Below are 15,589 nucleotides of genomic sequence, written 5' to 3'. Positions count from 1 at the left end.
TGACTAAAGGTTAGGGTAAGTATCACCATGGTTACAAAATATATACATTTAAAGAACTTTTAGTTCAAATTGCTTCAATCCGACATATACTGGAGTCTGTTATTTATACCAGCGCTCAAACTCTGCAGTGAGTCACAGCTGTTTCTAATCCCGTACCGTACCCGTACCGTACATTCGTAAACGTAGGTTTTGTTAAAAAAAATGGGCGGGAACTTTCATCGTTCTATGCCATCAAAATGCTTCAGAAACACCTTAAAATCCGCTTATTAAGAAATCTGCCGTTTGATAATTTTATATATATATTTCTAAGTCATTTGCTCAAGCACTGAAAGAGTATTTCGTACCAACCTGCGTTGTATAAATGCCCGCCATACCCCACCTCGTTGTTATTTTATTTAAGCGAAATCTAATATGGTGACCTATCAATTTTCTTTTTGTTTTAGATTAGGTAGACATAACCAAAGGTATGTGCAGAGTTTGATTAAATTCTATTATGTGAAACTCGATAAAATAGCAGAAGTACCAACTTAAAACTGACAAAAATATGCAAAAATAGCCCTTGGGTCTGCTGAACAAGTATTCCTTTCTTTACAAAATCATGTTCTTTTGATTTCTCTGAGCATGTTTCAAATAGATATATTGTTTTCCGTTATAAAAATGCTTAGATAATCAAATTTATGCTGATTATTGTACTTTACTGAAATATATTTTAGGATTACAGAAATTTTGAAAAATGTTTAAAATAGCACCATATCTAGGAGCAAATTAAATTGAAACAAAGCTGGTGACCTAGTATTTTTATTTCATTTTTCAATACATCATAACATGACCTTTTAATACAAAACATTTCATCAAAATTTATTATTGAGAAAAAAATTACGAAACTGTAGTGAGCGTCCTTAACAAGCCGTACAATATAGCGTATAGATAAACTTGTTTCAAGCTGCTGTTTAAGCTAGCATACAGTAAAAATTTTAAACTTATAGTTTAACGCCGTTTTGCTACAAGCAACAATGAATAATTCTGACAATATACATATATGCACCGAGTTGGAACAGTCAGTTGACAAAATTATTCTTGGAAGTTTATACCGGCTAATTACGCAAAAACCGTCATTCTTTATCACCACTATGATCCATAATTACAGAACATTAAAAGGAAATGTTTACCTAAACTTGCGAATCCACACACGTAATGGTAACAAACTGTTGTATCGCATAAAATCTCAACCAAGCAAACGGTTGGCAGTTTCAGTTTAATGCAGTCTGTTTATTAGGTAAAATGAAAGTGGAAAAAATAAATGAGACCCTAGATCTTGAAAGGATTATAACATACAATAAAACTCAGTCTAAGTACTGGAGGACATTGTACAGCCGACACGTAGCACTTGAAGACTGTTGCAAAAGGCACGATTTCTAAACAGTAATGTTCGTGTGAAACAGAATCTAGCTTAACAGATTATGACGGACATTCTAAGAATGGTAACATTCTCGCGCTTTCATAGAAGTTTGACACGCATGAAACTCGTATTTTACATGGATGATAGATGAATGACTCTTTTATCAGTCTTACCGTTCGAAGATACTTAGTTTTGTATCAGATGTAGTCAACTACATGTAACTATGAAAAGCGTACATATATCTGATATTAGAGCGAATATTAAAGTACGTTGTTATGTAGAAATCCCTGCAGGGCAGACATTCAGTGAACTGCATACTTCATATGAGAAGTCTGCAGTATTAGAGAAAACGGTTTACAGGTGAGTGCGTAAATCTAAAAATAATCAGGCAGTCATTAAAGACAGAGCTCGTACTGGCAAGCTCAAAACAACCATGACGCCAATGAACATTGCTGCTTTAAGACGTCTGATTGATGAGGACGCCAGGTATACCGAGCGTCTTTTCATGGCACGTCAACGTTGTGAACTCATGAGAACTCATGAGATTCACACCAAGCACTTTATTCCTGTTATCTTTTAAAGGCTATTTATAGGGTCAGTTCCTCCACCACAGTTCGATCCATATTTACAACAAACCATTTATAGAAATGGTTTCTTCGTAATCCGTGCTCTTAGTCACAAACAACTTTCTCACCACTGGCTCAACTTCCTCACTCAGCTTATATATACGGTCCCCATCCAAAGACCGACCGACAGAATGTCTGTATTTAAGTTATATGCGACTGTTTCACTCGTTGGACCGAGGCCATACCCTTGCCAAATCAGCTCTCCGAAACGATCGCGAAAGCATTTGTTAATGAATATGTCTGCAGAGTTGGTGTACCTATGCAAATCCACACAGATCAAGGTACAAACTTTGTCTCTAATTTAACTGAAGCCATCTGTAAGCTGCTGCAAATACATCACACAAGATCTACACCCTTCAACCGCAAGCGGACGGAAATGTAGAGCGCTTCAATAGATCACTTAAAACTATGCTGAACATGTATTGCAACACAAACCAGCGCGTATGGGATCAGTACTTACCACAGGTTATGATGGCCTATCGGTCTTCAGTTCACGCCAGCACAGGTCAAACTCCAAATAAAATTGTGTTTGGGAGGGAGAATGTCATTCCTCTGCAAGTCTATATAGGTTTACCCCCACAAAGTAGTACAACTGACACACAAGAAACCTATATAGAAAACCCCCAACAGCAGCCAGAAAGTGTTCATGAAATTGCATGAAAAACCCTTCACACCAAAAGCCAGTATCGCAAGCGGCATTACGACCTGAATGCCAAGAAGCGAGCTTTCAACCCAGGCGATCCCGTATGAGTAGATGTGTTTCGGTGTTGAAGCGTTTTTTTGTGCATGTGCAGAAAAGGAAAAGGATTATGACGTAATCGATTGCGCAACCTAATCCTATTAATAAGCGGATTATCACTTAAGTCGGTTTGATTGCGCAACTTAATCCCCATTGAGACTTAAGTAGCCATTGAAGCGCAAATTAAAGCTGATTACTAAGTAAACAATTGACAAACAAATTCTAAATATTTGATCAAAACATTATTGAACAATCATTGGATTAAATCGTAAAGTTTAATAATTAGAATTGTGTATCCCAGGTAACAAAGATTAAGTAAACAATTGACAAACAAATTCTAAATATTTGATCAAAACATTATTGAACAATCATTGGATTAAGTCCCAATACACATCAACTTTCCCTGGTAATACACACTTTAAATACAGGCTTCAACTGTCATTGCCTAGGCGCGAATATTATATATAAAATACATTTTGCGGAGAACAGAAAACATGGATTCGGCAACAGCGGAGTTTAATAAAGGTTTAGAAGTAGCTCAGCAAAGGGTCGTCTGCATGCTAGAGTTTTCATTGCAAATACATTACGCCAAAGCGATCACCAACAAGTCGGAGAAGGTTAGTCGCTTGCTGTGTCCAGGCTGCAAGCACAATCACCTATCGCAGCGCGATCATTCTTGCATCGTGCCAAGTCACGTGGGCAAACTCGATCACTACTTCTGGGATGTTCTGGGAATACTAGATGAAGAGCGTGTAATCGAGAGCTGGTATAACTCACAGACATGCACAGGGTTCGAACGAGCCGTGCTGGACATATTCATGCAAAAAATAAGATGCAGAGATTACAGGGAGACAACTATGAAAAGCGTTAGCTGGCAGAGAAGCGTATCCCGGATTGCTCAGATGATGCTCAGATTTGGAAAACTGTACCAAATTGGTAAGGTGTTGTAAGACTACACACGCGTATATTCGCTTTGCGCATGCGCGTTCAGACAGAAAAAGTCACAAAAGAGGTGTCATGATTATTATTTTATTAGCTGTAAACTTCTCGTGATAGTTGTTGTTGCTAATTAAAACTAAAATGGAGAGCGTTGACATTAGCAGTTTCAAGAGTAGGGAATGCGAACACTTTACGGATGAAAATGATTCATTGCTGAAGTTTATTGCTCCGGCGACATTACTGCTGGTGTGTATATAAATATATACACGAATATAGCTTTCTACCTACTGGTACCGTAACTTGCACCGTTTAATATGTTCGTTTGACGTACAAACCGGCAGAAATGGGGACTGCTAATTAATAATATTTGATATAAATCTATTTTCAGGTCGGCCAGAGTAACTCTGGTAAGACGTCCTACATGCGGAAATTGGTCGAGATGGGAGATAGGATGTTTACAATCCCGCCTTCGAAATACATATGGCTTTACAACATGTACCAAGACTTGTATGACGAGATCGGGAATTCCGTGCCAAACGTTCAATTTGAACAGGGTCTGCCCACAAGGGCGGACATACAGCAGTGGGCTGAAACAGAACGACACCTTGTGCTTATACTGGACGACCTTTATCACCTGTTGATCAACTCTAGGGACATACTGGATTTGTTCGTTTTATTCTGTCATCATCTGACGGTAACGGTAATCATAAGTTGTCATAATATATTTATGAATTCAAAGTACGCGAAAACGATGACCACAAACTTGCATTACATTTTGCTATTTAGACTGCAAAATCGCTTGCAGCTATCTACGCTAGGCACACAATTGTTCGTTCACAGTAAGAAGTCAAAACACTTCCTTGGCGTCTATGACGACGTCATGGCAACGGATCAATACAGCCCTTTGATCATTGATCTCAGTCCACAAACCAAACATTCGGATTATAAACTACAGTCAAACATTTTACCTGGACAACTACCTGTGATATACGAACTGGAGTAGTTAGGGATTAAAGCAGACGACAATTGATACACAATCAAGCAGACGACAGCATCATAAGTTATATTGCTGTAAGAGGTATTAGCGCGCGTGTGGGATGGACAAAATTGCTCGAAATATTGACTTTTTGCGTTACTTGGTTGTTGCGGTACCAAGCCAGAGAAAACAGCTGCTTCGTAGCCTTTCGAGAGAGCAGATACAGGTTCTTTCGGAAATTTGTCTAAATCTGCTACACGGCAACTTCGAGATTGCGGACGAGGACTTTTTGGCTCTCAGCAAACACAAAAACACTTTGAGAAAGTTGGCAGTAAAGTCTATAGATAACAATACGAAGCGGGAATTAATGTATAAAGACGCCAACGGAATAAGAACTTTAGTGTCTGCATTTCTGACGCAGTTCGATAAGGATTCCGAAAGTGACTCTTCCCTCAGTGGTGACGAGTATAGTTCACCACAGAAGCCCGTATCAGTTAAGTCAAACAGTGCCGGAACAAATGCAGGTGGGAACAGCTGGGACAGAGAAGGGCTTTCGCAAGCTGATACTGATACCGGCGTGTCGCTATCAGCAGCTGATTCAGAAGCAGCAGCAGCAGCAGCAGCAGCAAAAGGATCGGCAACAGAGTCAGACACAAGAAGAAAAAGATCTCCGGGAGACAGAAGTTTTCTCGACTGCTTCACCGGGAGTGCGGAAAAAGCATTCTTTGAATAATGAAGTGAACACTGCTGGTGCCGCCTTAGAAATGGGCGAATCTGTTTCAGTTCAAAATCAGCAGTCAGTCAGTGATCATATAATTGGAATTATAAGTCAAACGTTTCCCAGGACTTACAGGGAAAGGGCTGAGTCTCTGTTACTCTATCTGTTACAGTTTGGAAAAGGTGTCGTTCAAGTTGACAAGTCGGGCGCATTGCGTATAAATGGCAGAAAAATGGAGTCCAGTATCGTGGATTACATATACAGCTCTTTGGTGAGCGAGGGGACAGAACGCCAGCCAGACGACTTCGACTATTTCGAAATAGCAATGGGCCAAATTAATGTGCCTACTCACTTGTTAAAAAACAGAAAAAAGCGAAGAAATGTTTCACTTGATACGGGATCTAAAACCAAACGGACAAAATGGCTTTCCTACTGAATAAAGCAAAACTAATAGGATAAAAGGTGTACATAAAATAATGCTTTCATTAATTGCATTTTTTGTGCTGAGAAAAGGTACATCTTTCAAACACGAGCAACTATTGCCAAAATCTTTTCAGTAAGAAATATATGTACGAATGATATGTTACGAAATAGTCAAGTGCATGAAATATTATTATGTTCCTGCATGGTAAGACATTTTAGATACTTACTTTTGCTAATTTCTTACTTAATTAGAATTGATTCAATGTAGAACGATTGTATTAAGATTTTTTTGTCCTAGCTGCATGTTAATAATACAAACAATAAAAACACGTTTTTAGCTTGACTTGACTTGACTTGCATGTAGTGATACAATAGAATAGTATACCAATGTTTGTACACAAGATTTTTCTCTCGCAATCCTTGTCTATCTATTAAGGAAACATTTAGAGGACTGTTGAATAGAATAGTAGATTGCAATACATTTTATCACCTTTATATTTTAACTGCTGAACAGATTTTATGTAATATGAGCGGCCAATCAATTCAAGTCGGTACACCTTTTATAGCTGTTTATCTATTAAGCAAACATCTATAACCCTGTTGAATAGAGCAGAGTAGATCAGAATACGTTTTATCACCTTTATATTTTAACTGCTAAACATTTAGAATTACTGAACAGATTATGATATATAATAGACCAATCAATTCAAATCAATACACCTAAATAATATATACATGTGTTGTACAATAAATAATAAACAGCGTATATTCATCCTTGAATTTTCGCTTTTGAGAGTTATTCTATGTATTCCGTCTGATTGTTTGTTTATACATCCGTTTCAAACTCGTCCTGTTCGTGTTGCCTCAGTTCTAGTGAATAGTGTCCGAAGCTGACCGAAGTCAATGGGTCAAAATGATGTCTTTTAAAATCAAGAATGTTAAGAACGCGTTTAGTACAAGACACCTGGTACAACCGCTGGTTAAAGTTTCTAACTTCTGTCACATTTTCACTGTGGCATTTGTTCTCCATAAGGCACTGCTTATACAGATCGTGTCTCATTTCCTTGGAACAACCCTTCCTAGCCTGTTTAAATCCTTTGTCCGTCTTTAGTGAATAACACTTAGGGGAAAGGGCCACAAATTCAATTCCCACTTCCCCGGGTCTCTCGAATTTCACCTTTCCCGGTACCATTCGGTTAGTATCGTCCTTGAGGGGATGGCCATCTGGAAAGTTGGACAAGTCAAATCGCGAATTATTCACGTTGTATCTGTTCTTAAGATCTGGGACACCAGATAATTTTAGGACCAAACTATCTGTGTCACCTGCCAGAAAAGAGACTGAACCTTTTTTCGCAAGTGTGGTCTTCACAAAATCATAAAAGAATTCATAAACCGTTCGCTTTGACAGTTCTAGGATGGTAAATCCAACAGCAATTGGTCTGTTCAATTCAACAGTCGGTTTATGCATCTGCACTGCTGTTAAATTGTCATCCAACACTCGGAGACAGTCGAAGGTGGGCTTGGCAACTAGTTTCAGAAGTTGATGCTCGCTGTTGCAAATGCGGATGTCTTTATAATTTCGTGGATTTTCATAGCTTTTTCCTACAGAATAGAACAAAAATGTTTCATTTCACATTTCACTACAACTGATAACATGGACAAAGGACTAACAGACAACTGAGTTTATATTTTAACAGAGGTGATTGACTAAAATAGCACGCTGTCTGACTGACTGACCTGACTTGACTTGACTTGACTTGACTAAATGAATTAATAGCAGATGAACATAGGAATTGATACATTAGTTGACTTGACTTGACTGAATGAATGAATGAACGAAAAGCAGATGAATATAGGAATTAATACATTAGTGGAACGATAAAGAACATTTAAAACAAGGAGAAATCAAATTTAAACTTACCGCACACTAAATTGGCTATGTTTTTCCAGATGGTCTTGTACAACGGAGACCTGGCTTCTTTTCTTTTGTTTCCACAGAAGTTCATGAACCGCTCAAGAAACGGAGCCTGGACAAATGAAAGTACCCTGTGTACTTTTGTAACTTTAAGTCCATGCTTCGTGTAGAACTGCAGGTTCAAGTAATGCACTGTGTATGACTTTTTGTCTTTGAGGGTCAAACACAGGCGTTCTTCTGTGGAAAGGCGATCCATATTAATTCCTGCAGCGGCCGCTGACTGAACAGTATATGGCGACAGATCTTCAGTACAGATTTTAATTTTTTCGGGTGCCAGGGGAAAGTCTGAAAAGAGAAAGCGAATACATTGTTATACTTGTTTGTATGTATGTATGTATTTCTATTCCTCTGGTCACTGTATTTATTATCTAATTAAGAAGCTACCTAGTTTGATATAGATCTATTACACATAGGCTATAACAGCGCTTTTTGTAAGACTGGACAAAATTTACAACAGAAAGAATCTGACATTTAATACATACCGTCATGATATTCATGTAATTCCACTGGGTAGGACAGATCCACTTCTAGAATGTAGCCATGGTCACTGTCCTCCGGTACTTCTTCGAAGTTGAACCTCTCCTGCTCAAAGTCAGAAAGAAATCTGAACCCATGTGTTGGGAGACGTGCTGTCGCCATGACTGACGTGTACAGACCGTTGAAGTCAAGGAAATCTATGAAGCTAGTTTCCTCTTCTTCGTTAAACGTTCCATCTGGCATTTCTGGGTTGTTTGCCCTTGCGTGTCTCGGGTTACCAATAACCGCAATTCCACCTGTTAAAGAAACATGAAGGGCGTTATTGTCATAATGAAAAGAAAAATCTCATAATATTTGAAATAAGCAATGATTAATTCTTAGCACTCAAGTGGCAGTAGTGTCTGCCTTTGCTGCCTGTGCAGCAGATCAAGATCAGACTGCACAGTATGCGTGCAGTCTAGATTGATCATGATCTACACTGTTCGCTATTCGTTCAGTAAATTTTCAATTATCATTATCATCATTAATGAAAAGAAAAATCTCATAATATTTGAAATAAGCAATGATTAATTCTTAGCACTCAAGCGGCAGTAGTGTCTGCCTTTGCTGCCTGTGCAGCAGATCAAGATCAGACTGCACAGTATGCGTGCAGTCTAGATTGATCATGATCTACACTGTTCGCTATTCGTTCAGTAAATTTTCAATTATCATTATCATCATTAGTAGTAGTATAAGCATTTTTTGTTGCATTATCAGTACTCAAAATAACTTACTTACCCCTTATAGCATTTTCAATCATGAGATGAGCCTCTATTGAAGTCTGCAGCTCTAGTTTTACCTCCGCGTAACGCAGTGCACAGTCCCAGGAGAAACTAGCCAGTGTGAAGTATCTAAGCGGATCGAGTTTCAGATCTTTCCTGACGGTTTCCCTGAATTTCTGGATGACGTCACTCGTGAAAAGACAGTCCGTTATCGTGCACATCTTCAGGAGCTCTCGCACACTCTTTTCCTCCAGGTTTTCCCAGACTCCGACAACGACCTCATACTGATCAGCAGACAAGACTGTGCCCTCGGTGACGTCTGAGAATTTTTCAATGGGAGGAAGATTTTCTTCTGCAAGTTGTTCAGGCCCTTGAATAAAGTCCCTACAAAGAGGTATGCGCCGGGGATTCGCAGGGGTGGGTGCCGTTGGCCAGTTTCGTTTCGTGTGCAAGAAGCAGTCATGGCCTTCTTACGTCTGGAGGTCTGCTCATGATTATCCTTCCGTCGTAAGCTGCGAGGTCGTTTAGCACCACAACGATATGTTTCGGCAGACAGAAGTTCAAATTGCAGCCCATACATGCCCGTCCCCTGATCTTTCCGCTGATGTGATCGTGGTCAATCGCTACCGTCTGACCTGGCAGAAAGGCATCTCCACAAATGTGCCGGACTGTCATCGGAAAAGAACACGGGAGTTGAGGGATGACTGTCATCTACGCTGAGTCTGTAATACGAGAAGGCACATGGCTCGTGCAGCCTCTCTCGGACGGTGACGCCTTCTGTGGGCTCGTCGATATCCAGTATAGGGCGTCGGTAGCACTCAAATCTGGCAACAATCACGAAAGGCATCTCTAGCTGTTTGCTGTGGTTCTTGAAAGTCACAAACTTTTTTTCCGGGTCAGGCATTTTAATGCGAAGTGGATCGAGCATTGAGCACAGCTCGAGGTGCTTATGAAGATCGGCAGCTGAGTACTTGGACGTCAAGCATCTTGGACACATGAAAATCCTGTGCCCTGGTACATGCTGTCTATTCACTAGTCTAGCCAGGTCGGTTATTGCACAGTAATGCTGAAACGTTCTGTTCATCTCCGGTGCCAGTAGGTGAATAAGCAGCAGATCCGCGTGACCCCTGTTGCCCTTAAATGTTGAAACGTACAGCGGAAAGAAGTGGTCTTCGTGGGCATACACGTTCACGGAGACCTTGTTGAGCTTCTCGAATTCAGGGATTTTCACGAGCGTCACGGTCTCGTCGGCCTGCATACATTCCGGCATTCTGTACAGATTTCGTTCTTCTTGGAAACACGTCCAGTGAACTGCCCCACTGTGTACGTCCGGTGCGTGATGCAAGGCAGCTGTGACCGCCCAAATGAAGCATTGTTTGCTCTCAGCTGGTCGCCCCGTCACATTTATCAGAGCTCTGGTGTTGGCTAGGTAGGGTGGAAGGTTCAAGTCGCCACAGTTGCTACCGAGAGGCACATACCTGAAAATGTGCTGCTCCGCTAACAGTATTTCATCCAGCATCCAACCGCTCGCCGTTGAACAGAAGGTTTCCAGCGAACAGTTCACTTTGAAGAATGCCTGGTCGATCTGAAACTCGATTCTGTCGCTGACTATCAGGACCTGGGATGTACTGCGAAATGTGGGGCGTTCCTCGTCTCTGTGAAGAGAAAGACAGATGTGTCTATAATATGTCAAATCAAAACTACCTTGGTTTATTAAATAAGTGTGGACAACACACTTAACAGCATTCTCTTGAGATGAAAGTGTCTAACAAAATACTATAATACATATTAACAATAATGGTAACTATCTACATCAGTTTTATCTACATCAGTTAGTAGCGCTACTCCACACTCAGTACAAGTGTTCACTTCGGAGCCCGTTTCTGTTTCTATATAGCGTTGACAAGTCTCGATTTAACAAGAATACATATCTAAGTAACTGTTTGCATGGATCTAAATCAGCTGTGAGTACCTGCATTTCTTCGGCAGCTTTTACTTTCTAATTTGTTTAGAGTTTCTCTTTCGGAATATTTCATTTCCGGTAAAGAGAGAGTCATTTTGATCAAGGGAGATAATAATGAGAGGAAACAGGTTGATTCGGACCATGGCTGATTCGGCTCAGGCTGATTCGGACCAAGTACTTAAATAAGCATTTTAATTATTCTTTGCATCAGAAATTAAACCTAATACTCATAAATGTTATTTTTACTCATGATATTAGTGTCAAGAACAATCTGGGCCGAATAAGCCAAGTAAATTTGGGCCGAATCAACCATGGTCCGAGTCAGCCTGTATTCATAATGATGAAACTATAAACGAACACGGACGGCCTACATCGTTGTCATCTTACCTTATATTCCCTTCACTGTCAAGCCGAATCATATGTGTCCTTATTGACAGGTACCACTTCACGTTATTCCATCTGAAATCAATCAACATAATGCATGTATACACACATACGTTTCTGCTGCTGTACGTTTCTACGTTCTACATAAACCCGTCGTTTAATAGTAGAGAAATATGAAGTATAACTCTATAATCTGATAAGTAAGACAAGCCAGGAGGAATTGTCTCCCTTAAACTCGGTTAAAGACAACAGAAATATGTAGCAGGTTACTTCCCTTAGACCAAAGACAAGAAGAACAACAATAAAAGTTCAAAACAGCACACACCTTTCTAAATGTGTTTTCAGATTCCAGACTAGATTTTCCCTCTTCTCTGAGAACAGGTTTAACATGGAGTGTTTTGCTAAACCCGACGGTACAATGCTGTACACTATTCCGGCATTTCCATGTATTTGTCTCGACGTTTGCTCGAATACCGGTGACGTCACAACATGCTCTGCTCCGGGTAGCCGAGGTGAGGATTGATGGTCCCGATTTGCACGCCCCGACCCGGAGGGCCCAGGCTGAGGGGAGGTGGAAGGTCCAGTTTGAGCGGAGGAGGCTGCTGATCCAGAAGATGCGTGTGGCCGGACAATAACAGATTTTCCCACTATTCTCCTCAGTGTTCGCGCCTGACCAAGCGTCAAAAAGTTATCCAAGAGGTGGCCTCGCGCGTGACTTTTCAGTTCACACTTGTCACTCATTGTCTCTTTACATATCGGGCAGCATAATGCGTGCCGTAATCGTATGTGTCTTTTCAGGCAACGGTCATTCACGAATGATTTCCCACAAATTTCACACGTATGTGCAGACGCCTTTTCTCCGCACGTTTTTTCGTGTCTCTTTAAACAGAAGGCTCGAGAAAACACCTTTTTGCATTTATCACATTTGTCGCGACTCTCGGAAGCTACTCTGCAGATATTTTGTCTCAAATGTCTTTTCATGTTGCCCTTACTTGAAAAGTTTACACTGCAGTGTGGACATTTGTTAACATCCCTAAGTCCGTTTTCCAGCCTCTGTCTTTCTCTGTTTATTTCATCCGTGCTGAGTGTGTACGCAACGGTTTCATTCGGAAACAAAAAGGATGTTAAATAATGGTCGTCTGCCATCATGAACTAGTGTAGTGGTATGTAACACTGAAAAAAACAACAATACAACAACCATATATTCCTTCTTAAAAGCAACTAATACTGTCATGTACAGTCAAACCTGTCTGTAAATACCACCCTTTGGAGAGCCAAAATGTGGTCCTTGTTTAAAGGTGGTCTTTATTCACAGGTTAAAATACACTGTAAATGTTAAAATGGGCTACAAAACATGTGGTCTTTGGAGCCAGGTGGTCTCTGTTCAAAGGTGGTCTTTAACACAAGTTTGACTGCACATAACAGTATACTAATACAGTAATGAATAATGTCACATACATATCATATATAATTATATATAACTGGATTGCAGAAACCCACCTTTGTCCCTTTGTCTTTACTGGAAAGGCGGTTATGATCCTTTTATTCTTTCCAACAACAACTCTGCAAGAGTACAGAGGACGTTTCTTTTCGTATCCAATCTGCCACTTAAAAGTACACTGGAAGACCAGTCTGTCACCATTCACAGTACGTTTTCCGTGAAGCATAGTATAAGAAATAGTATTTTCCGCCACTTTGCAATTCAGAAATGTGGACTTATTGTCCTTCACATAGATATGATTATCAATTATATGCTGATTGATATACATTGCCGTTCAATTTAAGAACAAAAGATGTTTGTGAAATTTTACTAGTTAACTTATATGGATAGATATATTCCGTATGACTGAGATTTAGGTGTACTGGAGCTGGCTGGGGGAGGGGCATACACATAGTTTTACTCGTTGCCAAAATAAAGCTGTAGCAAAACGCTTACCTTTGTATGCTGATAATCCAGCTCCTCCAGCTTGATTGCTAAGACGATGGGGGAAGAAAAACTTATTATTTAGCATTCAAATAGACAGTCGCTCTAATAGCCTCGAAAAAAGGAATGCTTCAACTATTTGCATTCCCTAAGAGATCAGCACATATTTCAAGAAAGCTACTTACAGTTTCGTGTTTTTGTTTTTTTGCGAATTTAGCAAAGAAACACGCCCCTCCTATGAATGAACAAGACAGATAGGTCAGTTTACATTTTAGTGGGTGTGTGTCTGTACGCGCAAACCTTGTAATATTGTGCCAGTTTTTCGAAAATCGAACAGTCTTTCGACACTCTTCTTACGTTACGCATATATAGCATTATTTTTCTGTGATTCTGTGATTCCTTACATCTAAAACTAAACTGAAATGGACATTGTACAATTGGACCAGCATACTTCACTAAGGTAAGTTCTTACATGTTTGTTTCCAATATTACAACTACTGCGTCTTTCACTACAAAGTACGGAAGCCCAATAGTGGCACTTCGAGATGTCATGTTGAAAAATAAAATAAATAAGAAATACTGAAATGATAAAAAATATCTAAGGTGGCACTCAGTGCTTTTGCGACCAGCATGGATCCAGACCAGATTGTGCGGATGCGCAGGCTGGTCTGGATCCAAGCTGGTCGCAAATGCACTATGTTGGTTTTCCCATGGCGGGGCTCATATTGAGTTTTTCAAGAGCGACATTTTTATAACGGGAATGTGAAATGTAAAGTTATAATCGAGTAAATAAGCGGAAATATTATTCATTTGATTCATTACCGTTGTAGAAATGTCGCTTTTGAAAAACTCAATATGAGCCGCGCCATGAGAAAACCAACACTAGTGCATTTGCGGCCAGCAAGGATCCAGACCAGCCTACGCATCCGCACAATCTGGTCTGGATCCATGCTGGTCGCAAAAGCACTATGTTGGTTTTCTCATGGCGCGGCTCAGCATGGATGCAGACCATTATTTTCAATATTTTGTTGATTACAGCCGCTCTTCATTATACATTCTTGTTGCAAAAATGTCGCTTTTGAGAAATTGAATATTTTCACCCTAACTGAAGGCGAGCAGCTTTAAGACAGATTATCTTTTAACACCCATCTATTGTGCTGTTGAACTAAACTGACACATTATCAAAGTTTCATAGTATACTTAATTCCCTTCTTCCAAGGATCATTTCAATTCATCACACGCCTTGATTGGAACAATCAAAAAACTTTATTTTATCATTTTCATTAGTTTACGAATAATAAGTCTCAATACTAATACGTGTTTTTATTATTATTACAGATATGACTTAGTCCATGGAAACGTCGTGGGGACTATGCGGCACTTGACAAAGGAGCACTGATAAACATTGTTCAATCATTTGGAATTCTGCTATCAAGGTGTGAAGAGGCAGCTGGTGCAGCTGCTGCCGCTGCAGATCACCAGCTACCCATGTCCGGCGACGAGGAAACGACGCCAGTGATGCCAAGATTCAGGCGTGTGAGAAGGGTGTTAGAATACGAATCTTCCCCAGAACGTGATGATGGTGCCGACGACGAACATAGCGCTGATGATGACGAAGGGATTTTCGTCACACAAAGATTCCCAGACGATACCGACACAGCATCGGAACACTCCATCCAATACGCTCGAGAGGAGGACGGCCAGCACTGGTTTACGGACGGTGAAGACAGTGATGATGACATAAACAGTGATGTGATGCACGTTGATGACGTCATAGATTTAACAGGCGGCTCCTACAATAACGATGATGGAAATGAGGATGATGATGATGAACCGACGGCGGATTTCACTGTTGCTAACACCGTCGATTTTAGTGAGAGTTTTGATGAGAATGATTACTTTCTCCAATGACTACCAGACACAATCCTCTTGAAAATAGCCAGAAACCTAAGTCTTAGAGATCTGGCTAGTTTAAAGAGGACTTGTCAAAGGGTGAACTTTGTTACAGAACTGGGAGTGTTTTGGTCAGCAAAAATCAGAGAGGATTTTTGCACGGAAATTACAATAGACTGCCTAGAACAAAGCAAAAGTGTTTACAGACTTCTAAGCGAATGCCGTGTTGTTGACGGAACATTTTCATTGTGAACACGTTGACACTTATTTCTTGCATACCATGATGACAGAGACTGACTTATATTTTATATTCATTCCATTTATTTTTGCCACTTGTTTTGATTTTATTCTCATGCTATTAAAATCAACTTGAAATGAACGTTCACTTCGTT

At 40.1% G+C, this 15,589-nt stretch overlaps 4 protein-coding genes across 5 annotated transcripts; 2 read left to right on the top strand and 2 right to left on the bottom strand.

The window, feature by feature from the left end:
* The first annotated feature begins 3,258 nt into the window (after positions 1 to 3,258).
* On the top strand, positions 3,259 to 4,706 carry LOC123527408 (uncharacterized). Of its 2 annotated transcripts, none has more exons than XM_045306829.2 (2): positions 3,259 to 3,700; positions 4,092 to 4,214. In XM_045306829.2, exons 1-2 carry the CDS (start codon positions 3,259 to 3,261, stop codon positions 4,103 to 4,105), a joined length of 456 nt encoding a protein of 151 aa, XP_045162764.2. In that variant the 3' UTR covers positions 4,106 to 4,214. The 2 variants fall into 2 exon arrangements, with proteins under 2 accessions (XP_045162764.2, XP_053372512.1); XM_053516537.1 differs by lacking the exon at positions 3,259 to 3,700 and adding an exon at positions 3,811 to 3,949 and having other exon boundaries at positions 4,092 to 4,706.
* Positions 4,707 to 6,445: 1,739 nt separating this feature from the next.
* Positions 6,446 to 9,690, bottom strand: LOC123527404 (uncharacterized). Its single transcript, XM_045306823.2, has 4 exons — positions 9,050 to 9,690; positions 8,278 to 8,568; positions 7,742 to 8,080; positions 6,446 to 7,422 (listed from the first exon to the last, which is right to left on the bottom strand). Exons 1-4 carry the CDS (start codon positions 9,252 to 9,254, stop codon positions 6,647 to 6,649), a joined length of 1,611 nt encoding a protein of 536 aa, XP_045162758.2. The 5' UTR covers positions 9,255 to 9,690; the 3' UTR covers positions 6,446 to 6,646.
* LOC128546461 (uncharacterized) lies at positions 9,650 to 13,763 on the bottom strand. Its single transcript, XM_053516998.1, has 3 exons — positions 11,706 to 13,763; positions 11,384 to 11,455; positions 9,650 to 10,688 (listed from the first exon to the last, which is right to left on the bottom strand). The coding sequence occupies exons 1-3, from the start codon at positions 12,527 to 12,529 to the stop codon at positions 9,650 to 9,652; spliced, it is 1,935 nt and encodes a 644-aa protein (XP_053372973.1). The 5' UTR covers positions 12,530 to 13,763.
* LOC128546460 (kinesin-related protein 4-like) lies at positions 13,727 to 15,215 on the top strand. Its single transcript, XM_053516997.1, has 2 exons — positions 13,727 to 13,764; positions 14,654 to 15,215. The coding sequence occupies exons 1-2, from the start codon at positions 13,727 to 13,729 to the stop codon at positions 15,213 to 15,215; spliced, it is 600 nt and encodes a 199-aa protein (XP_053372972.1).
* The last annotated feature ends 374 nt before the right edge of the window (positions 15,216 to 15,589 follow it).

Source organism: Mercenaria mercenaria, chromosome 10 (genome assembly GCF_021730395.1).
Source record: "Mercenaria mercenaria strain notata chromosome 10, MADL_Memer_1, whole genome shotgun sequence".
In the NCBI taxonomy this organism is placed as follows: Eukaryota; Metazoa; Mollusca; class Bivalvia; order Venerida; family Veneridae; genus Mercenaria; species Mercenaria mercenaria.
The sequence above is the reverse complement of the archived record's forward strand: the minus strand, read 5'-3'. Positions and strand labels throughout refer to the sequence as shown.

Excerpts from the sequence above, each read along its gene's own strand:
- LOC123527408 (XM_053516537.1), top strand. The coding sequence starts at position 3,845 with ATGGAGAGCGTTGACATTAGCAGTTTCAAGAGTAGGGAATGCGAACAC. Across the intron at positions 3,950-4,091 it reads CTCCGGCGACATTACTGCTG|GTCGGCCAGAGTAACTCTGG; the intron begins GTGTGTATATAA and ends ATCTATTTTCAG.
- LOC123527404 (XM_045306823.2), bottom strand. The coding sequence starts at position 9,254 with ATGTGCACGATAACGGACTGTCTTTTCACGAGTGACGTCATCCAGAAA. Across the intron at positions 8,569-9,049 it reads GATTGAAAATGCTATAAGGG|GTGGAATTGCGGTTATTGGT; the intron begins GTAAGTAAGTTA and ends TTTCTTTAACAG. Across the intron at positions 8,081-8,277 it reads ATTACATGAATATCATGACG|ACTTTCCCCTGGCACCCGAA; the intron begins GTATGTATTAAA and ends TTCTCTTTTCAG.
- LOC128546461 (XM_053516998.1), bottom strand. The coding sequence starts at position 12,529 with ATGATGGCAGACGACCATTATTTAACATCCTTTTTGTTTCCGAATGAA. Across the intron at positions 11,456-11,705 it reads CTGAAAACACATTTAGAAAG|ATGGAATAACGTGAAGTGGT; the intron begins GTGTGTGCTGTT and ends GATTGATTTCAG. Across the intron at positions 10,689-11,383 it reads GACAGTGAAGGGAATATAAG|AGACGAGGAACGCCCCACAT; the intron begins GTAAGATGACAA and ends TTCTCTTCACAG.
- LOC128546460 (XM_053516997.1), top strand. The coding sequence starts at position 13,727 with ATGGACATTGTACAATTGGACCAGCATACTTCACTAAG. Across the intron at positions 13,765-14,653 it reads GACCAGCATACTTCACTAAG|TCCATGGAAACGTCGTGGGG; the intron begins GTAAGTTCTTAC and ends GATATGACTTAG.